At 40.7% G+C, this 23,725-nt stretch overlaps 1 protein-coding gene and 1 long non-coding RNA gene across 3 annotated transcripts in view; both read left to right on the top strand.

Annotated features, from left to right (window-relative positions):
* The window catches only part of LOC133640356 (general transcription and DNA repair factor IIH helicase subunit XPB-like), a 66,828-nt gene extending 43,428 nt beyond the window's left edge, over window positions 1–23,400 (top strand). For both annotated transcript variants that reach the window (XM_062033730.1, XM_062033737.1), the window contains exons 8-15: window positions 17,142–17,456; window positions 17,572–17,756; window positions 17,873–18,075; window positions 18,145–18,241; window positions 18,436–18,553; window positions 19,542–19,660; window positions 22,861–23,010; window positions 23,111–23,400. In XM_062033730.1, coding sequence (XP_061889714.1) covers window positions 17,142–17,456; window positions 17,572–17,756; window positions 17,873–18,075; window positions 18,145–18,241; window positions 18,436–18,553; window positions 19,542–19,660; window positions 22,861–23,010; window positions 23,111–23,248 — 1,325 coding nt within the window. In that variant the 3' untranslated portion in view covers window positions 23,249–23,400. The remainder of the gene's footprint in view (window positions 1–17,141; window positions 17,457–17,571; window positions 17,757–17,872; window positions 18,076–18,144; window positions 18,242–18,435; window positions 18,554–19,541; window positions 19,661–22,860; window positions 23,011–23,110) is intronic.
* LOC133664759 (uncharacterized) lies at window positions 2,965–10,583 on the top strand. Its single transcript, XR_009828616.1, has 3 exons — window positions 2,965–2,976; window positions 9,387–9,494; window positions 9,594–10,583. It is a non-coding gene; the product is annotated as an uncharacterized LOC133664759 (long non-coding RNA).
* Window positions 23,401–23,725: the final 325 nt, after the last annotated feature.

Genomic DNA, 23,725 nt, shown 5'->3' with positions numbered 1-23,725 from the left:
CTGTTGAGATTTGGTGTGCCTCCTTATTTATTATCTGTTATGCCATCATCTTATCTTAGCTCACCACCCAGATGTATGGTGTACTGCAAATGTCAAAATAAAAATAAAAATACTCCAACCTAAAAATGTTAGACTACATTTTAAAGTTAAACGACTTAATACTTACTCTTATTATATTCATTTTCAAACTTCCACTCCCAAATGCACCACACACACACAAGGTCGTGTGTGTGCGTGAGTGCACATTCCAAATTATATGGCGAACCACAGCAGACATTTTTCTCACATCTTACTTCAATAACCCCGTAAATTGGAAAACTATGGCATAAGAGGTGATCTCAATATGTGGAATTTAATAAGACTAAATCACAGCCAAAAAGAGTAACTTGTGGGGTTCCACAAGCCTCGGTATTGGGACCTAAGTTATTTATACTTTATTTAAATGATATTTGTTCAGTATTTAATAAATGTAAATGTATTATGTTTGCAGATGATACAAATGTATATTGTTCAGGAGAAGACTTGAAGGAAGTGTTGAGGATAATAGAGGTTGAGTTGATTCAGCTAAAAAAATGGTTTGATATTAATAAGTTATTAAATGATAAGAAAACTAAATTTATGGTGTTTAGTGGTGCAAGGACAAATTGTGAAGCAAAATTAAAATTGAATCAAGTGGAAATTGATAGAGTATATGGAGCTAAATTCTTGGGAATAATAATTGATCATAAATTATGTTGGAAACCGCCTATTGAATATATAAAGGGAAAAATATCCAAATCCATTGCTATTCTGTATAAAGTAAGACACATGCTGAATAAGAAATGTCTGCATATGTTATATTATTCTTTTATTTTTCCATATTTAAAGGCCTACTGAAATTAATTTTTTTTATTTAAACGGGGATAGCAGATCCATTCTATGTGTCATACTTGATCATTTCGCGATATTGCCATATTTTTGCTGAAAGGATTTAGTAGAGAACATCGACGATAAAGTTGCAACTTTTGGTCGCTGATAAAAAAAGCCTTGCCTGTACCGGAAGTAGCGTGACGTCAACGGTTGAAAGGCTCCTCACATTTCCCCATTGTTTTCAATGCAGCTAGAGATTGATTCGGACCGAGAAAGCGACGATTACCCCATTAATTTGAGCGAGGATGAAAGATTTGTGGATGAGGAACGTTAGAGTAAAGACTAGAATGCAGTGCAAGATATATCTTTTTTTAGCTCTGACCGTAACTTTGGTACAAGCTGACTCATTGGATTCCACACTCTCCTTTTTCTATTGTGGATCACGGATTTGTATTTTAAACCACCTAGGATACTATATCCTCTTGAAAATGAGAGTCGAGAACGCAAAATGGACATTCACAGTGACTTTTATCTCCACGACAATACATCGGCGAAACACTTTAGCTACGGAGCTAACGTGATAGCATCGTGCTTAACTGCATATAGAAACAAAATAAATAAACCCCTCGACTGGAAGGATAGATAGAAAATCAACAATACTATTAAACCATGGACCTGTAACTACACGGTTAATGCTTTCCAGCCTGGCGAAGGTTAACAATGCTGTTGCTAACGACACCATTGAAGCTAACTTAGCAACCGGACCTCACAGAGCTATGCTAAAAACATTAGCTATCCACCTACGCCAGCCAGCCCTCATCTGCTCATCAACACCCGTGCCCACCTGTGTTCCAGCGATCGACGGTGCGACGAAGGACTTCACCCGATCACAGATGCGGTCGGCGGCCCGGAGACGGAGGAAGTTAAGGTGAGTTCGGCGGCTAGCGCGTCTGCTATCCACCTCAAAGTCCTCCTGGTTGTGTTGCTGTAGTCCGTCGCTAATACACCGATCCCACCTAAAACTTTCTTCTTTGCAGTCTTCATTGTTCATTGAACAAATTGCAAAAGATTCACCAAATAATGGAAATTAAAGAACAACAGCCTTCCAGCTTGTATTCTTAGGTTATTTCAATTAAGAGGAGAAAACTATAATTTACGGGAATATTGATTTTTGAAATAGGTAAAGTAAGAGCAAATATAAAATACAAATGTATTTCAGTTTTAGGAGTTAAATGGTGGAACAAGCTCAGTGATGAGCTGAAGACATAGTTTTTTGTTATGGTTTAAGAAAACCTTGAAAGGTGAAATAATTAAAAATTATAAAATATAGTAACAATTACTTTCATCTTTAATTTTTAAACGTTGATGTTCCACGCAATCTAATGTTCAGTGAATGTATAGGATAGGCAAATATAAGCTGTAGATTAACTACGGTCAAAGTATTGGACAGGACGTCGAAATGTGTAATAAAGTTTAACTTTATATAAGAAAAAAATGGGGATACAAACGGTACAAAACGATCCTTATATGTTGTTATCTGTCATTCATTCATCACCCGTAGGCTCTTAATTCTCATCACAACAACCACAATGCACCTGCTCCCGGTCTTTCTAACATCCGGTTTGCCGCAATGCATTGTGGAGCATGCAGTCTTTTAGTTTACCCTTTGTTAGGCTATTGAGTAGAAACAACTCAATTCAATGGCAGTGTTTCTCAAATAATCAATATCAAATACATGTATAATTCAAATCAATTCCCTTTTAACTCTTTTTAGCTGTAAATATTAATAGATCAATTTATCAGCAATTAAATCAAACATGCAAATTAGGAATGATCATTACACATGAACTATATAACCCATAAGTTACAACATCCTCCCCCCATGAACTACGTTCATCTAAATCTCAAGACAGTACAGTAACTGAATAGGTCTTCTTAGCAAAGTCCCTGAGGGAGTGCGGACTATGCACGACCTGACAAGTCCATCTCGGCCGGTAAACAGTTCTGTGATTCTTCCCAGTTTCCAGGTTTGTCTGGGGGTGTTGTCCTCTCCAGTGAGTACAACGTCACCCACTTTCAGTGGGGTGGGTGTCGGTGTGTCACAGCGGTGTGCTGACTTCAAGTCCAGTAAGTAATCCTTACGCCAAGCGTTCCAGAAGCTGGTTGTGGGTCTCTGTCTGTACTTCCATCTTCGAGTGATCTCTGCCTTGTTTGCAGTTGTGTGCTGAAAGTTAGCAGGGAAGGGCTTTGGTTGCAGAGAGGTCAGCCGTTTTCCCACCAGAAAGTGGACTGGGGTCAGCGGCTGTGGTTCATCCACTTCATTGTGCACAAATGTCAGAGGCCTTGAGTTTATGATCGCCTCCACTTCTGTCAGTATTGTGCACATCTCTTCAAAGTTGAGTGAAGCTCTCCCTAGAACTTTCTTCAGGCATGTTTTTACTGATCGGACGAGCCTCTCCCAGAATCCACCCACCAGGCTGCTCGCTCTGCAATGAACTTCCAGGTGATGCCCTTTTCTGAGAAGAACTCTAACAGCTGGGGTTCTTTGATAGCCTTCCACAGCTCCTTCAGGTCTTGATCAGCTCTCTAGAATGTTCTGGCATTGTCTGAGTAGATTATTTTGCATAATCCTCTTCTGGAGATGAATCTTTTCAACGCTAACAGGAATGTCTCTGTTGACTGATCTGAGACCAGTTCCAGGTGTACTGCTCTGGTAACAGCACAGATGAATAGTGCGATGTATGACTTTTTCCCAGAATCATCTGTTTTCACATAAAGTGGTCCGGCAAAATCCACACCCGTGACTTCGAATGGTGGGGATTCAGTTATTCGGTCTTTGGGCAAGGGCGCAGTGATCTGCTGTCCGGCCTTTGCCTTGAATCTTTTGCAAACTGTGCAGCTGGCCACAGTTCTCTTCACTAGCTGCCTGGCACGCAGGATCCAGTATCTCTCCCTCACTTGGACGAGAGTGTCTCTCACTCCTGAGTGCATCATCTTTTCATGACAGGTCTGTATCAGCAGTTCTGAATATCTGTGTTTATTGGGCATAATCCATGGGTGCTGCTCTCTGTATGTGAATTCGGACTGCTGCAGCCTTCCTCCCACACTGAGCAGCTCGTGTTCATCCAGAAAAGGTTTGAGTTCTTTAATCTTGCAGTCATGGTTTAGGCCCTTTTCCACTTTCAGTTGTTTTATCTCCTGGCTGAAACTCTGTTGTTGTGTTGTCTTGATCCAGTACTTTTCTGCCTCGAAGAACTCGTCAGCAGTTAGTTCTCCTTTTTTCTTTGTTTTTGTTTGAGCATTGGATATGAATCTCTTTATCCAGGCTGTCACTCTGAGGACTCTTTTCAGCTTGCTGTATCTTTCCAGTTCTAACACTGGTTCAGTGGGGTCTGTGTCATTTGCAGCGAGCTGCACAGTGATCTGTTGGCTGGACCTTAGTTCTGCATTCACCTTGTCTGGAACATTGTCATTTTCAGTCTCCTCTGACTGATCAGTTGATGTCAAAACGCTGGGCCCGTTCCACCATAGGTGGTTCAGTATCAGACCTTCAACACTTTGTCCTCTTGTGGGGAGGTCAGCTGGATTTATCTTCCCTGGGATGTGTGACCATCTCTCAGGGTTGGTCAGTGACTGGATCTCGGTCACTCTGTTTGCAACAAACTGTTTCCACTTCTGAGCTGAGCTGCAAATCCAATGCAGTGTAATCATAGAGTCTGTCCACATTCTTATCTGATTTGGTTCCAATTTTAGAGTCATCATCAAGTTGTTGGCTAGTCTCGCTCCAATCACAGCTCCCATGAGCTCCAGGCGTGGCAGTGTCATTTTCTTGAGAGGAGACACCCTGGATTTGGAAACGACTAGGCTCATTATAGGTTCTCCATCTGCCGATTCACCTTGTAGGTAGGCGGCAGCACTGTAGGCTCTTTCACTTGTGTCGCAGAACACATGTAGTGTTAGGGCATGTTTATTTTCTGGCTGCATGTCTGTTCGATACCACCTTGGTATGGCGAGCTGGTGTAGCTGGGGCAGTTCTGAACACCACTGTTGCCATTCTTGAGTCAGGTCAGGTGGTAGCTCTTCGTCCCAGGAGAGTCCTCTCTCCCACATTTCTTGAAACATGCACTTGATTCTGACTGTGAAAGGTGTCAGGAACCCAAGTGGGTCATAGACGCGTGCAGCTGAGTGCAGAATACTTCTCTTTGTGTTCTTCTTTTCTTTTAAAATTCAAGATGGCGGCGCTTCACGGTGGCAGCTTCTTGCATGCGCTCTTGGAAGTGTAGACCGATTTGGCAAAAATACCCGTCAATTCAGTCAATTTCATGGCTGGCTCACAGCGTGTTCACTCCGTGATCACTTACGACCGACTTACGATTCTGGATGTGGAGAGATCGGGCCATTTTGGGCTGAAAGATGCGTGTACGGTGGACCTACTCGCTAGCTTGGGAATTCTTCGCGAGCTACATCCAGCAGTGGCCTTTGAAGCAGCGGCGTCCACTACCAGCGGAGACCGTCAACGAAAGAGACGTAAGCGGTGCGCTCGGAAGCAGAAGCGGGGATGTCGGGCGGGGCTAACAACAAAGCTAAAGGCGTTGTTGTTAGCGGGGCTAACGAAAAAGCTAAAAGCTAATCCTCAAAGAAACGCTAATAAGGAGTCTGTTAAGATATAACTAGCCAGTGCCAGGCTGGATAATCCCTGCACACATAGCAATTCTCTTAGAATAATATACAACTCACATAATGTTTTTTCTGCGTCAGAGGTGGACATGCATTTTACTGAGGTGGCAAACAATCTAAAAATTCCTGTCATATCAATTCCTAGATATGGTCGAAATTATTTAAAGTGCACTACGCATAATAAACGTAACATTATTAATATTGCTGCTACGGATACTTTCAACAAAAACTCCTCAAAACAGCCCACTACCTATAAAATGGGCGTTTTAAACATACGATCATTGTCTTCCAACAACAATCGACAACAACAATCTTGATGTCGTTGGTCTAGCCGAGACCTGGCTCAAACCAGACAAATTTTTTGCACTGGGTGAGGCGTCTCCTCCTGGCTATACGGGAACGCAAATTGCCCGTCCCATTAAAAGGGGTGGGGGTGTTGCACTAATATACAACAAAAACTTTAGCCTTACCTCGAACCTAAATAATAAATATAACTCGTTTGAGGTGCTTACTATGAGGTTTGTCACACCGCTGCCTCTGCACCTGGCTGTCATCTACCGCCCTCCAGGGCCCTATTCGGACTTTATCAATGAATTTTCAGAGTTCGTTGCTGATCTAGTGACGCACGCCGACAATATAATCATAATGGGAGACTTTAACATCCATATGAATACCCCATCGGACCCTCCATGCGTGGCGCTCCAGACTATAATTGATAGCTGTGGTCTTACAGAAATAATAAATGAACCCACGCATCGCAACAGTAATACGATAGATCTAGTGCTTGTCAGGGGTGTCACCACCTCCAAAGTTACGATACTCCCGTACACTAAAGTAATGTCCGATCATTACCTTATAAAATTCGAAGTTCTGACTCATTGTCAACAAACTAATAATAATAATAATAACTACTATAGCAGCCGCAACATTAATGCTGCCACAACGACGACTCTTACTGACCTACTGCCTTCGGTAATGGCACCATTCCCAAATTATGTGGGCTCTATTGATAACCTCACTAACAACTTTAACGACGCCCTGCGCAACACCATTGATAGTGTAGCACCACTAAAGCTAAAAAGGGCCCCTAAAAGGCGTACCCCATGGTTTACAGAAGAAACTAAAGCCCAGAAATGATCATGTAGAAAGCTGGAACGCAAATGGCGTGCGACTAAACTTGAGGTTTTCCATCAAGCATGGTGTGATAGTTTAATAACTTATAAACGCATGCTTACCTCAGCTAAAGCTAAATATTACTCAAATCTCATCCACCTCAACAAAAATGATCCTAAATTTTTGTTTAGTACATTAGCATCGCTAACCCAACAAGGGACTCCTCCCAGTAGCTCCACCCACTCAGCAGATGACTTTATGAATTTCTTTAATAAGAAAATTGAAGTCATTAGAAAAGAGATTAAACACAATGCATCTCAGCTACAACTGGGTTCTATTAACACAGATACGACTGTATATACGACGGGCACTGCCCTCCAAAATAGTTTCTCTCTCTTTGATGAAATAACATTGGAGGAATTGTTAAAATGTATAAATGGGACAAAACAAACAACATGTTTACTTGACCCAATTCCTGGGAAACTTATCAAGGAGCTTTTTGTATTATTAGGTCCATCAGTGTCAAATATTATAAACTTATCACTTTCCTCTGGCACTGTTCCCCTAGCATTCAAAAAAGCGGTTATTCATCCTCAACTCAAAAGACCTAACCTCGATCCTGACCTCATGGTAAACTACCGGCCGGTGTCCCACCTTCCGTTTATCTCGAAAATCCTCTAAAAAATTGTCGCACAGCAGCTAAATGAACACTTAGCGTCTAACAATCTCTGTGAACCTTTTCAATCCGGTTTCAGGGCAAATCACTCTACGGAGACAGCCCTCGCAAAAATGACTAATGATCTATTGCTAACGATGGATTCTGATGCGTCATCTATGTTGCTGCTTCTTGATCTTAGCGCCTCTTTCGATACTGTTGATCATAATATTTTATTAGAGCGTATCAAAACGCGTATTGGGATGTCAGACTTAGCCTTGTCTTGGTTTAACTCTTATCTTACTGACAGGATGCAGTGTGTCTCCCATAACAATGTGACCTCGGACTATGTTAAGGTAACGTGCGGAGTTCCCCAGGGTTCGGTTCTTGGCCCTGAACTCTTTAGTATTTACATGCTGCCGCTAGGTGACATCATACGCAAATACGGTGTTAGCTTTCACTGTTATGCTGATGACACCCAACTCTACATGCCCCTAAAGCTGACCAACACGCCGGATTTTAGTCAGCTGGATGCGTGTCTTAATGAAATTAAACAATGGATGTCCGCTAACTTTTTGCAACTCAACGCTAAGAAAACGGAAATGCTGATTATCGGTCCTGCTCAACACCGACATCTATTTAATAATACCACCTTAACATTTGACAACCAAACAATTAAAGAAGGCGACTCGGTAAAGAATCTAGGTATTATCTTCGACCCAACTCTCTCGTTTGAATCACACATTAAGAGTGTTACTAAAACGGCCTTCTTTCATCTCCGTAATATCGCTAACATTCGTTCCATTTTGTCCACAAACGATGCTGAGATCATTATCCATGCGTTTGTTACATCTCGTCTCGATTACTGTAACGTTTTATTTTCGGGCCTCCCTATGTCTAGCATTAAAATATTACAGATGGTACAACATGCGGCTGCTAGACTTTTGACAAAAACAAGAAAGTTTGATCATATTACGCCTATACTGGCTCACCTGCACTGGCTTCCTGTGCACCTAAGATGCGACTTTAAGGTTTTACTACTTACGTATAAAATACTACACGGTCAAGCTCCTGCCTATCTTGCCGATTGTATTGTACCATATGTCCCGGCAAGAAATCTGCGTTCAAAGAACTCCGGCTTATTAGTGATTCTCAGAGCCCAAAAAAAGTCTGTGGGCTATAGAGCGTTTTCTATTTGGGCTCCAATACTATGGAATGCCCTCCCGGTAAAAGTTAGAGATGCTACCTCAGTAGAAGCATTTAAGTCTCATCTTAAAACTAATTTGTATACTCTAGCCTTTAAATAGACTCCCTTTTTAGACCAGTTGATCTGCAGTTTATTTTCTTTTCTTTTCTACTCTGCTCCCAACCCGGGGTGGACCGCTAGCCTGTGCATCGGATGGGGACATCTCTACGCTGCTGACCCGTCTCCGCTCGGGATGGTTCCTGCTGGCCCCACTATGGACTGGACTTTCGCTGATGTGTTGGTTGGACTTTCACAATATTATGTCAGGCCCACTCGAAATCCATTGCTTTCGGTCTCCCCTAGAGGGGGGGGGGGGGGGGGTTACCCACATATGCGGTCCTCTCCAAGGTTTCTCATAGTCATTCACATTGACGTCCCACTGGGGTGAGTTTTCCTTGCCCGTATGTGGGCTCTGTACCGAGGATGTCGTTGTGGCTTGTACAGCCCTTTGAGACACTTGTGATTTAGGGCTATATAAATAAACATTGATTGATTGATTGATTAAGATGCTCAATAGCGGTTTGAGGTCAAAGGGGAAGTCATCTGTTTTTGGTCTCCACACTAGGCCCAACACCTTGAGCACAGCTCCGTGTGTCTCCGATGCCAGTGTGTGGTCTGTTGTGCCCTCCTTCCATTTCTTCTCCAGCTCATGAGAGTTGGTCATCCACTTGCAGAGGTCCATGCCTGCGGTTGACAGCATTTGGGTTGCAGTTGCTGTCACATGATAGGCCTCTTCAACACTGTGTGAGCTTGCAATGAAATCATCGACGTAAAGTGACTCTCTTAGTGTCTCTTTAACCTGTGGTTGTTTTGTTTCATATTGTTTCAGGTGTTTTCTGATTGTAGCTGCGAGTAGGAATGGACTCGGGGAGGCCCCAAACACCACTCTGGTCATCCGCAGAACACGCAGCTCTCCATCCTCTTCTCCGCTTGGTGGGCCTGTGAGCCACAGAAGTCTCACTGCATCTCTGTCTTTCTCCACTATGGAGATCTGCAAGAAAGCCTTTTTATGTCTGACATAAAGGCGATTTCATTTTTTCTGAATTTAATGAGGACACTGAGGAGATCTGGATTCAGGTTTGGTCCTGTGAGCAGACAGTCATTGAGGGATGGACTGCCATCTTCATGAGACGACGCATCAAACACCACTCTCAGCTTTGTGGTCACTTTGTCTTCTCTGAGTACTGCGTGGTGAGGTAAGTAGTATTTCACGTTGTCTGTACTTGCGTTGTCTTTTGGCACATCCTCTGCAATGTTCTGCTGTAAATAGTCCTCCACTACTTCATTGTATCTGCTGTAGAATGTAACATCCTTCTTCAGTCTTTTCTTCAGACCTTCAAATCGTTTTTTAGCAACTCTGTAGTTGTCTTGGAGCGCTGCTTTGTCTGGTTTCCATGGCAACTCCACGTGATATCGTCCATCTTTGAAAGTTGTTGTTCTCTCAAACATCTGCAGAGCCTTTTCTTCTGCTGGGTTCTGTGTGTTTTCACTTGTGATGCCCAGAGACTCAATTTCCCAGAATGCACTTAGTTGCTTGGAAACAAGTGTGTCCTCTTCAAGTGGAATGAACATGCAGGTTGCCTCAGCGACACTTGACATGCACACTGGTCCCTGCACAGACCATCCAAATGTGCTCTCTAGTGCAACTAATGTCTCTGTCAGTCGCTCCACTCTTCCTGAGACAATTTGCCAATAGTAGTCTGCTCCTATCAGGACAGATAGCTCAGAATCATCATCATTATCTGGGAAGTCTGCTAGTTGTAGTCCCTTTTTCTTGAGCTCATGTTGAATCTGGTCACCGGGAACTTTCATCACAGCTGAGCACACCTGAGGTGTTTCTAAGGCCTCGATTTCAATTATTTGCTGGTTGTCCCAGACATTCTCCAATATGACTTTCACTGTGTTGCGTTGTGACATTGTGGGGACAGAGGAGCCAAATGTGTGAAGAGTGAGTGTCTCTTGTCTTATTACTGGTAAGTTCAGGCTCTTCACAAGGTTTTCATGGATGAAGCTTCTCTGACTCCCTCCATCGAGTAAACAGCGAGCCATTTTTTTGTAGCAGCACAGTGTTATGTCCATCTCGTTTAATCTTTGCTGAGTGAGGAATGACTGAGGAAACAACAGCCTCTTCTTTAACATTGAGGGGCTGCACCTCACTTTTCTCACCGGTGCACACAGCAATGTGATGCCTCCTTCCACATTTTTCACATGCTGCATCCTTCACTTTGCATGTTTTTGCAATGTGTTTCTGTCCCAGACACACAAAACATCTTCCCATTTTCTTGATCTTTTCTTTGCGTTGAGCAATGCTGTTAGTAGGGCAATGCTCAGATTTGTGTTCTGCACTGTCACAGAATATACAGTTGTGTGTCTTCTGGCTGACTGTGTGCAGTGCAGCAGCAGATTGCATGCTGGGTCTGTTCATTTTTGTGCCATTGGATGAGCATAACTGCTTCCATGGCTGACTTTCTGGTTTGTGTTCTTTTTGGGTGTATGACGTTGTCATTTGCAGTGCTCTTTCACTGCTCTGAACCTCCTTCTGTAGGAATTTGACTATTTCATCAACCTTCCATTCATCATCATCTCCCCTCTGACGGCTATATTCAAGAGCTATGTCATCTGGAATCATCTTCATTAAAATTGGGCATAGTAGGCTTCCATAAGTGTCTGACACTACACCCAGTGACTCCAAGCTCCTAATTTGAATTTCATATTCATCATATAGCTGCCTTAATGCATGCACATCAGAGGATTTCTTCACAGGAGTTAGATTCAGCAGCCTTGACATGTGAGCACTGATCACCAGATCTTTCCTTCCCAATCTGCTTTATAATAATGTGATAGCACTGTCATAATTAGCATCTGTAAGCATAAGTCCTGCTACTGCCTTTGCAGCTGTTCCTGTGAGGTACGTTTTCAGGTAGGTAAACTTCTCACGTTTGCACAATGCATCATTCGTGTGAATAGCAGTCTCATACTGGCTCCAAAACTCCTGCCATTTACTGACATCGCCATTGTATTTATCAATAATCAATTTAGCTTCACAGACTGCCTGTATGCTAATGAGTTGGCCGAGTTAGCGTCGCTCACCCTCTACTGCGTTGATGCTTGTTGTTGCTGTTTTTCATCCTCTTTTTTCTTCACCATGCGCTGTGCGCGGCTCTTATACGGGATGACACGTTGTTTATAGTCCTCCGTGTTTTCGATCTCGTGCTCCAAGTCATCCAACGCTGTGAGCAGTTCAATTCCATTGTCCAACTCAAATAGACTGTCCTCCTTCGCGGACAACATGTCCAATAAAGTACTCAAATGATCAATGTCCGGATCTGGCTTGGTCATTTCTCCGTCTATCTGGTTCAAAAGACGTGTCGTAGTACCTCTGATTGCACCCCGTTTTCTTCTCATTCTTTCCATTTCGGTCCTACGTTCCTCTTCTGTCATCTGAGCAGCGGCTTTAGCTTCTCCCTCGCTCATCTTTTTCCGGGTTTTTCGGCACCAAAAAATGTAGATTAACTACGGTCAAAGTATTGGACAGGACGTCGAAATGTGTAATAAAGTTGAACTTTATATAAGAAAAAAATGGGGATACAAACGGTACAAAACGGTCCTTATATGTTGTTATCTGTCATTCATTCATCACCCGTAGGCTCTTAATTCTCATCTCAACAACCACAATGCACCTGCTCCCGGTCTTTCTAACATCCGGTTTGCCGCAATGCATTGTGGAACATGCAGTCTTTTAGTTTACCCTTTGTTAGGCTATTGAGTAGAAACAACTCAATTCAATGTCAGTGTTTCTCAAATAATCAATATCAAATACATGTATAATTCAAATCAATTCCCTTTTAACTCTTTTTAGCTGTAAATATTAATAGATCAATTTATCAGCAATTAAATCAAACATGCAAATTAGGAATGATCATTACACATGAACTATATAACCCATAAGTTACAACATAAGCTTTGGCTTCAGCCTATCCCTTTTTCGGTCATTCTTTTTCTTTTCTTTTCTTTTTGTGTGTAAATGTGTATGATTGTTAATATGTCTAATCTGTACTGTTAAACTTGTCACACTAAATGGTTGATGGTTGATTATATGACCGAAATAAACTTATTTCATTCATTCATTCATTATCTGTCGCACTCATAATTTATTCCATTTTACATCTAATTATTACTATTGATTTATTCCCATTTCACTCAAACAACCAAACAAACAAACAAACTTGCAGCGAACCACCACCAACAGCATACGCTGACACACGAATACCATGTTTTTCCACATGCACCTTCATTTGTCACTTTCTCCTCTTTCCTTCAACTTGCTTTTTCCTTTACACACCACAACCTGTATCCATCTTTTCCTTACACTTCAAACAATGTTTCTATTTCTATTCTCTTCTACTAGAAACCATTCACGTAAGGTTATAAACATCCATTCTCTTCACCTTCCCTTCTAACCTCTCCTGCTCTCTCTCTCTCTCTCTCTCTCTCTCTCTCTCTCTCTCTCTCTCTCTCTCTCTCTCTCTCTCGCTCCCTCTCGCTCCCTCTCTCTCTCTCTCTCTCTCTCTCTCTCTCTCTCTCTCTCTCTCTCTCTCTCTCTCTCTCTCACAATAAAAACTTACATGTAATACATCCTTTTTTCTATTTCTCTCCTTAAAAACACATCAATCTAAAATAAATCAGTCTTATAAAATACAACAGGGTCAACAACAATCCAAAACCATATAATGTCATGCGTCTTTCTTTATCTCTTAACAGTTATTCCTCCTTCATAATCTGATGCTATTGCTAATCCGAGCACAGTTCATGACGTCTCGTTCTTGTAAACACTGGACAGACTGCTTATTTTACAGACATTTAGTTCCCACTTAGTTTTATTCTCTACATGTAATACTACATGCTCCAGTATCACATAGAAATTTGCTTCCTTTATTTATTTCAATTATTATTTCTGGTTTACTTGCTACCTGTTTACTTAAGTTCTCATAACTTAGTATGTCCTTATATTAGAATTTGTTTAACGCTGATCTATGTTTTGTTATGACTGGAGCGCTGAGTGTGGCGACTTTTGTCTGTACTTCTTCCTCACTATCTTCCCTTCTGGCGTGAATAAAAACAACTGTAGAACAGCTAACTCTCTGTCACGTTTCTGAATGCGTTTAGGTTTTTTATCCTTTGCCTTGTAATTGTTTATCAAAACTCCCATCTCTCTACACTGGCTTGTGTCGAAAGTCCCGTCCACCGGCCAGGGTGAGAGACAGCTTTGTGTCCGCTTGTTCCATTTCTGTGAATATCTTTTTATTTCATCGGCTAACAGTGGTTTCAGTTTACTGAAGCCCCAACTGCTGACCAAACCTGCGACTCAGACTCCATAATTCACATAGGTGTGACTATAAACGTTGACAATATATGATTAGTACCAGTTACACAGATAAAAGTTAAAAATGTTTTAGAATATAAATTTTAATTTTATTTTATCATGATTATTCTTAAAATAATAAAAATGTCAATATATTTAAACAATCAATTTACCTTTATCAAATTTAAATTCAATTTTTTTGAATTTACTTATTTAACTTTATTTAATGTATTTGCTATATAAATATTAATTCAAAGCTACCCAAATGTATTTATTGATATTTAAATGTTTATTTATTTATCTTTTATTTTACTTATTATCAAAACCAACCTGCCAGCACTCTCTTCAGACTGAGAAAGCTGTCCACTCACATTTTGTAATGCTAAGCTAAATGCTAAACTAGCCTTACTAGGCCTCGGTAAGCTAATTTTTGCTAACCTAGCTCAATGTTAAACTAATCCTATGCTAATCTAATTTATGCTAAATTATGCTAACAGTGACACTCCTCTTCGGCCCACGTCTAACGTGCAGCACGTTACACAGACACACCTCTTATCGCAAATGTCTCCTAACAGAGCCTCCTCTTCTTCTTACTGCGTCACACGCGCACAAAAAATCAACAAAGAGCGAGCCTTTTTCTGTAATCAAAATCTCAGACACTTTCTTACAAAACTGTAATATCACACAGTCACAATCAGACTCACACAGACAAAAACAACCTCAACAGTCAACTATTTTTCTCACCCAGAAGCACAGCTGTATTATATCAGAACCTAATAATAATGAACAACATTTATCATTCACTCTGAGCTGGACGAAATGGCTGGGGAGAGGGAAGTCTGGGCTTCCCTGCTTAGGCTGCTGCCCCCACGACCCGACCTCCGATAAGCGGAAGAAGATGGATGGATGGATAAATCATTCACTCATATGATTTCCGAACATAAACTTTGTCTATCTTCTCATACACACACACATAGTTTGGACAAAACTTTACAGATTAGCGGGGAATGTACGGGGGGCTGGTGAGTGGGAGTAATGATTAACTCTTTCAAGAGAGGGAAAATGAAAAAGTCAGACCCGCAGGTGCATACACAATTCTTATTAAATTACGCATATATAAATGTACCAACAATAAAACTGAATCACTACACATCCAACACACTGTTCAACATTCACCAATACACACACACATTAACAATATAATACCCACCCCATGTCCGGACACTATAAACAATTATACACGCGTGCTTTTTGTGGAACGGCCGTCTCATATCACGAACGCAGGTCACTTCTTACTCATTAAACGGTGATTAACCCGTCCAGCGGAGCAGACCCTACGTTACCACCCCGACCAACACGAAAACCAGCCTAAAAGCACCGTAGAATCACTGGTAATCAGCCAACAATTCTACAGCCATCATGTATGGTCAGTTCCAAAACAGTTTCATCAACGCTCAACTGTATGGAGCCCGATCTCTATCTGTCTAACTGCAGCACACTAATCAGAACGTCGTGACAGCTCAGTCGATCACTTAAAAAGTCACTAAAAATGAGGCCTTTACCGCTGCAGTTCCACAAAGACAGATGTGTCGCACATTCAAACAGACTTTCAACAATTTTTTATAGTCAAATGTACCACCCGGCTAGTGAAAATGCCTTTACTTTAGCTGTATCCAAATCGCCAACCAAGTGTACTTGCAGAAGAAGTAGAAAGAGGTTAAGAAATGTATTTGCCTCAAATAGTCTGTGCTAGACACTCCTGAACCACCACAATTCTATTAACAGTTCCCCTTATTGTTAAAACAAAAAATCACAAGTTTTCAAACAAACACACAGACAATATAATCACATATAAAACAACCCAAGCCAACCATAACATACCCCATTCCAGGTTGTTTTTGGAGAACCTGGCTAGACCTATCTTTTATCAAAAACAGGTTCAGCATTTAGTCTTACCAGTCCCGACCATCTCCAGACAGACAGAATTTACACATTAAGCAAAATTGCTTACCTTTAGATGCGCACGTGCAAATCTCTGTCTGCCTAGAGAGAGACCGGGAGCAGATGTCGACCTGCAGCGTTCTAGATCATCCTGTTCGTGACGCCAATTTTATGTGGTGGAAGGTCCAAATCTTAAACAGCAACAAAAGTGAATTTAGTACAAAAGTTTTATTTACCCATAATCAAATGATACAAGGTTGGATTGAATTGCCATGCAAACAGACAATGTCCTCCGGAGACGTTGGATGAATCGAGAATCATGCGAATCATACATAGACTTGGTCTACTTGGCCATTTATGTGTTTCCCTCGTGTGTCAAGGTCCCGTTGTTTTGGACCTGTTTATTCTGCAACCTCCTTGAATCCTTTAGCCATAACAAACAATCAAAACATTTTGTAGAATGGTCAGGCCGACCATATATTCAACTCTAATCCACATATGCTCCTTCAATGGCACAGAATAGAAAAAAGAGAAACGAGCAGACATTCTTAATGCTTTTCGACCTCGCTCTCTTTTCGGACTTTGACATACACAAAATATGGTACAAAGGTCAGAAATGCCACCACACTGGCAACACTTATTTTCTTTGAAACACATGTCTTGCTCTTGTTTGCGTAAGTATTAGCCATGTTTTGCTAGGTCTGGGAATCTCTGCTAATGAAGAGGGTGTAAACTATTAAAGCTCATAGGGGCAAAAAATATGCCAAAGCAAGAGGAGAAACATATTTTTAAAATGTATTTGATAAATCTGCACTGAAAACCTCCAATTTATTGATCAAATCGATTAATCGCCCAGGTCTACATTCATGCCAAGCTAAAGCCAGGTAAACTATGGGCATTTTGGATTCTAACTGGTAATTCAGAGTGGCACTGTCCTTTTATACTCATTCTAATACAATGTTGTAGCCTTATAATATTGTGCAGCCAATAAGGAAAAAAGAAAGAAAGAAAAGTGTTTACATCATTGATGATGCCAAGTTGACAAATCATCCCAGCTCTAAATTAGCATGGTTGCCGCGATGTAGAACTGTACTTACTGTTACACTAACAGTAAGTACAGTTTTGCAACCCAAAAAACAGAACAAATTGTTCAACTAGTATCTCTCAGTCTAATCTGGGCAAATATGTATTTGTCAACAATATGGCTTTTGTATCAATTTTGATGAAATTATAAGTGTACATCTATCCTTGTCAATGAGTCTATTTGCAACGGTTGCCTCATCTCATTTGATTTCCAGGAGCGGGCAAGTCTCTTGTGGGTGTAACAGCAGCATGTACAGTGCGCAAACGTTGCCTGGTGTTGGGTAACTCCTCTGTATCCGTGGAACAGTGGAAGGCCCAGTTTAAAATGTGGTCAACTATCGATGACTCTCAAATCTGCCGCTTCACTTCGGATGCCAAAGACAAGCCAATTGGCTGCTCAGTTGCCATAAGCACTTACTCTATGCTGGGCCACACCACCAAACGCTCCTGGGAAGCCGAGAGGGTGATGGAGTGGATGAAAAGCCAAGAGTGGGGTCTTATTATACTAGACGAGGTGCACACTATTCCTGGTAAGTTTGAAAATTAAATCACACTTCCTTGCCAATCACATGTGAGATAAACCTGATTGTCAGAGTTTTGCTGAATGTAGTGATATGCTAATATTTTTAAATGTGCTTCTTGTAGCAAAAATGTTTCGACGTGTATTGACCATTGTCCAGGCACACTGCAAACTGGGCCTCACCGCAACTTTAGTTAGAGAGGACGACAAGATAGTGGACCTTAACTTTCTCATTGGGCCAAAGTTATATGAAGCGAACTGGATGGAGTTGCAGAACAATGGCTACATTGCCAAGGTCCAGTGTGCAGAGGTGAGTGACTTCTAACCTTCCCTTGTTTTTCACTTTTTATTCAAATAATCACATTGATTGTGCACATTGTAGTTCATTGGCAGCTACTTAAAAGTTGTACTCCGTCAAATTCGCAGGTGTGGTGTCCAATGTCTCCTGAGTTTTATAGAGAGTATGTGGCCATGAAGACTAAGAAGCGCATTTTGCTTTATACAATGAATCCCAATAAGTTCAGAGCCTGCCAGTTTCTTATTCGCTTTCATGAAAGGCGCAATGACAAGATCATCGTCTTTGCTGATAATGTCTTTGCCTTGAAAGAATATGCCATTCGCCTCAACAAGTAAGTTATTTCCAAAAGTTTGTTTCAATAAGTTGCACATTAACTACCCACAATGATTGTCTGCTCAAGGCCATACATCTATGGCCCAACCTCCCAAGGGGAACGTATGCAAATCTTGCAGAACTTCAAACACAACCCCAAGATCAACACCATTTTCATATCCAAGGTAAAAAACAGTTGAGAACAGAGCCTGAGTAATTAAACGGAAGCTTCAACAATTTGTCCCCCCTAATGGCCAGTTCCTATCACACTATTGTCTTTGGAGAAAAGTGGTACTATATTGCTTGAAATAGTACTTTTTTACCATTTATTGAATTTAACTTAACTTGTGTTTTAATTAATTTATTGACTCCTAAACAGGTTGGAGACACCTCATTTGACTTGCCAGAAGCAAATGTTCTTATCCAAATCTCTTCCCATGGTGGATCACGAAGGCAGGAAGCTCAGAGGCTTGGTAGAGTCTTAAGAGCCAAGAAAGGTTTGTTTCACTTCCTTTGTCATAAGCATGGCACATTGTATGTATTTGGTTATGTGGGGTTAAATGGGGGAACATTTTTGATAAAAAAATAAATCTTTAAATAATTACTTAAAGGTGTCACTAATAATTGAAATTGGAATTAAAACACAAATATTTTATTAAATGTGTAATTAATTGATGTAATGTTAAAGTACATTTAAATGTTTAATACTTTAATTATTGCAATATTTAATAGATCATAATTTCATGATTTAATTTATTATTTTGTCATTTGATTATTGTTTCATAAACCTGAGTGGCAGCACTTCATTCATGTATTTTACCTGTTAAACTCGGCCTCAAAGTCAGTGGGCGGATCAGTGGGATTTACTTTATTATTTCAACTTGTCTGTAGAACTTCGACCAGACAAGCGGAGGAGTACTGCTCACTATCTTAGTCTGAAAGTGTGGCTTTAACCCCGACAGATTTAATTAATTCCTCTACTTTTACTGCTACATGCTTTTACTTGGTGTAGCATGCTTTTTTACAGGACTTTTCTCTTACTCCGTAAGGTCTAAAATATTTACCACCAACTTTCGAAAAAGTAACCGTATATTCACCTTAGCCGCCGCGTTTCGAAAGACTTCCAAATTTCCAAGCTGCACACCAAAGCAATCATTGAACTAGATTTGTGTTAGTGTCGCTGATTTTGATGGGTGAGTTTGACAGATAAAATACATTCATGGAGTGCTGACACGCAACTAAAGGAACAAAAAATATAAAGCAAAAGAACATGCAAACTCCACACTGAGATGCCTGAACATAAATTCAAACTCAGATCTCCTGACTGTGTGGCCTACATGCTAACTGCGGCCCATAATAACTAAATAATGAAACAATTAAATGTACTTTAACAACATATTGATATATATGATTCCAAATATAATTATTAACATATTTAAGTAACTGTTTAAAGTTGTATGTATTTATGAATTATATATTATTTAGGAATGATAGCAGAGGAATACAACGCATATTTCTACTCGCTGGTGTCTCAGGACACCCAGGAGATGGCTTATTCCACCAAGAGACAGAGGTTTCTAGTGGACCAGGGCTACAGCTTTAAGGTACATATTTTAATGTGATATTATCATTGCTTGTGTCCCTACCAGGGGTTTAACGGTATTCACAATAATGCCGTGACGTGTGGTGGTATCAAACAAAAACCTGGTATATAGTTTTTTCTGGTGCTTTAGCGTTGGCCGGGTCTGAAACTAAACCACATCTCCCAGAATTGTCTTCGCAGCGCTTGGCCGGCAAAGTGGGGGCGTGGAATGCCGTAAGATGAACTGTGTTTGTAGTAAATGAGAGGAATTGTTTTTTTGGACATTTCCCAAAAAATATGTTGAAGAGGTTCATTTAGCCTACTAATGTGTATTTATAAATGGTTGATTAGTACTTGTCAGGTACAAAACTTTACCTTACTAGCCTATATAAATCAACCATTTATAAATTTCCCAAAAAATGTCATTAAAATTCATCCATAACTGTTTGAGTTACGTTGCTAACAACTTATTTGGCAAAGGTAAGAAAGTCTGCGTTCAACAAAGCAACGTGCACCACTTTTGTCTCAAACGTTTTCAAGGTGACATAGAGCCAGCCTGTCACGCCGCACCGCAATGAGGGAAATCACCAAGAAAACGGTACATGGTGGGAAATAGGAGTAAACTGAAAAACTACCTGATAAATTCACAATTCATCCATACATTTTATACGTGCTTGTTTCTCTCGATGTTGCAGGGGGAGCGGGGCTTGGGGGGAAAGTAGCTTACAACCTGGACAAGTCACCACCTCATAAACTGTCACCCAGAATATACATTTGAAGCCACAAAGCTAAACATCAATTTGTGAGGTATTAATAAGAGCATTTTCCAAACTGAAATAAAAACATGTCCACTGTAGAGGACATTGCTTCTCATGAAGTAAATCTCTAAAGACACTAAACTGAACATTATTGTTTTACACTGGATGTTTACATTGTCAATTATAAGACACTCAACTGTCAGTTTTTGTTGTTGTTTTTTTAATATTTCCTTGAAACAGTGGATGTTACACACAATATTTGCGCTGAAAAGTACATGTTTAGAGTAATAAATATGATTAAAACATTTGAGCAATGTGTTTTTGTTCAATTACAACAAGTGTGTTTATCCTAAACTTTCCTGCCACTTAATTTTACACATTATGGCATTTTTAAGGCCTTTTTTAAATGTTTATTTTATATTTTTTATTACATATACTAAAATAATACTGTGATATTTTGATACCGTTACATTCCTAGCCCCTACAGAACATGAACAATGCTTAGTCACTTAAGCTTAGAATATGCTTGGCGTAGTCACTTCACCGTCCACTCCAAACATCGTATTGATGCTTTATTAGTTTTTGGTCTGGGTTGCCTGCTCAACGTGCAAGTATCTGCCAAAATGCTAGAGGGCTATCTTTTCCTGAGCGAGAACAACCTTAACTCTAGATTTTTTGCTTTCTGTAAAGTAGTGGTGGAAAAAAAGGGACTGAGCGACATTCAGATCGTTGTCTGAACTGGAACATCTGATAGTTTTTTGTACAAACCAGGAAAAAAATACAATAAAGACTCCATACCAAAAATTATGTGTTGGGGGAAAAAATGGCCAACCAGTCACAACTCTGCAGTTTTCACTGGCGTTGAAGCAAGGTTATAATTTTTAGGGGGTGCACACCAAGCTCCAACGGAGGGTTTTGACATGGAGGAGCAAGCTGACGGGGCCTTAAAGCACACAATAGACAAACAGTACATCATTCCTTTAAGGAAGTCTTATACAAACCTTCCTATTTGTTAGAAAGCCAACTGTTTACTATGTTTGTGTTCATGCTTCACTGATGAGATTATTTGGCGAGCACCATTTTGTCCTACTAATTTCAGTGGTCCATGAACACATCGTAGTTGTGTGGCCTTTGAAGCAATAGTTTGTTTACTTCAGGGATGCCCATTAGATCGATCGCGAGCTACCGGTCGATTGGTGAGGGTGTGTCACTTGATCGCAATTAGGCATAAATGGGTTATACTTGTATAGCGCTTTTCTACCTTCAAAGTACTCAAAGTGCTTTGACACTATTTCCACATTCACCCATTCACACACTGATGGCGGGAGCTGCCATGCAAGGCCCTAACCACGACCCATCAGGAGCAAGGGTGAAGTGTCTTGCTCAAGGACACAACGGACGTGACGAGGTTGGTGGAAGGTGGGGATTGAACCAGGAACCCTCAGGTTGCTGGCACGGCCACTCTCCCAACCGCGCCATGCCGTCCCAAAAAATGTAGACCTAAAAATTACTGATCATCAATCTTCACTACGACGTCACTTTCGTTACTTGGTAGACATTCACGGCACTCGAGGATCTTGCGCAATGACGTTGGCTGCTCCAAACCTTTTATGAAGAAAAAAAAACGACAGTCAGGAAGGCAAAAAGCAGTTTTTAGTTCAACAGACTCCCTCTCCGTACCGGCTGTCAAAACTGTAAAGACCAACCGCACAGTTCCTGTTTTCGCAATAAAAGTGATGTGACAGCCAATGTATTTCTTGTAAAGGGTATAAAAACGAGTATTGACGCTGGACAAATAAAAAGCTAAAAAACACTTTCATGTGGTGTTGGAAAGAGAGGAGGCCTTTTTTTCCCCTCCACAATGTAAATGCAAAGTTGTGGAGCTTATCAGCAACTACTGTGCATCCTGTCTGATTACAAGCAATGCAACTCATCAGGATAAGGTAATACAGCAGTATGTGTGTGCGTGCCTGCGTGTGAAGTACATCACATCAACTTGGTCATTAGCAAGCACGCCTGCTGAAAAAGTGTTGGCACCCCTGGTTTACATGTATAACTTTCTCCGATGCTGGCACAGAAAGACTGTTTTCCAATGTTGTAAAAATGTGTAGAATAAATATTAAATTTCAACATTTCTGTCAACGAAGATTTGTGTCAGCTTGCGACACGCGTTTCTTTCAGCCTGGCGTGGTGTCAGGCAGGTGGCTGTTGCAAACAAAACAAATACCTGTGCAAGCAGATATTTTTAAACATGTACAACATCAAATCCAAATATAACACACACCTAACAGATAAGAGCTAGCAGTGTAATATAGCTAACATAGACACTTATATAAGTCTTATAATGAAAGCAACACATGATGGAAGACTTTTATTTTTTTTGTGGTTCCTGACAGATTAGTTTTTTGTATTTTTGGTCCATTATGGCTCTTTGAACATTTTGGGTTGCGGACCCCTGCCTTAGGTGATCACACAATTGGCAGGAATGGAGGAAGAAGCCTTGATGTTCTCCACCAGAGAAGAACAGCAGCAGCTTCTTCAGAAGGTCCTGGCTGCATCTGATCTGGATGCTGAGGAGGAGATGGTGGTTGGGGAGGTGGGAGCTCGGCCACAGGTGAGTGCTACAAAAAATGTTTGGGAACGAACAATCGCTGCCTTTATTTATTTTATTTTTTACATTTTTTCTGTTTCTTTGCCTTCATGCTTTTAAACAGTTCTCAAGGCGTACAGGGACCATGAGCTCCATGTCTGGTGCAGATGATACAGTCTACATGGAATATCAAACCCGAAGCAGTAAATCCTCTTTGGCCAACAGAAGTGTCCATCCACTCTTCAAGCGCTTCAGAAAGTAGCTACACTGGTTAATTTTGATGCTGTTAACTGGGCTGTCTACGACTCAGATTTTCCTCGTCAAATCTGGTTGGATTTTGCACATAGTCGACAATCAGTCAAATCAATGGCCTAATTTTTTAATTTAAGCGTGAATAAACAGATTGTGGTGTCATTTGGTATTACATTGACTTGTCACTAGGTGTCCGTAATTCATATAGATCTACATATGGATTAGAGATCAACCGATATGTTTGTTTCAGGGCCAATACAAATTATTCAGTCAAAGAGGCCGATAACCGATATTTGTAGACTATATTCATTTGCAGTAAAAGTTATTTAAACATGAATAGTATACATCAGTAAAAAGCTGGCCAAGACTTTAAGTTGTTTTTTTAACATTATTTTTAGAAAACGTTGGACCAGTAGTGACATAATGTTTCATTTGGCGCTAATGTTGTGGCTAAATAAGCGCGAAAAAAACACCAGGTGATTTCACA

The sequence above is a fragment of the Entelurus aequoreus genome, linkage group LG02 (genome assembly GCF_033978785.1).
Source record: "Entelurus aequoreus isolate RoL-2023_Sb linkage group LG02, RoL_Eaeq_v1.1, whole genome shotgun sequence".
Lineage (NCBI taxonomy): Eukaryota > Metazoa > Chordata > Actinopteri > Syngnathiformes > Syngnathidae > Entelurus > Entelurus aequoreus.
The sequence above is the reverse complement of the archived record's forward strand: the minus strand, read 5'-3'. Positions and strand labels throughout refer to the sequence as shown.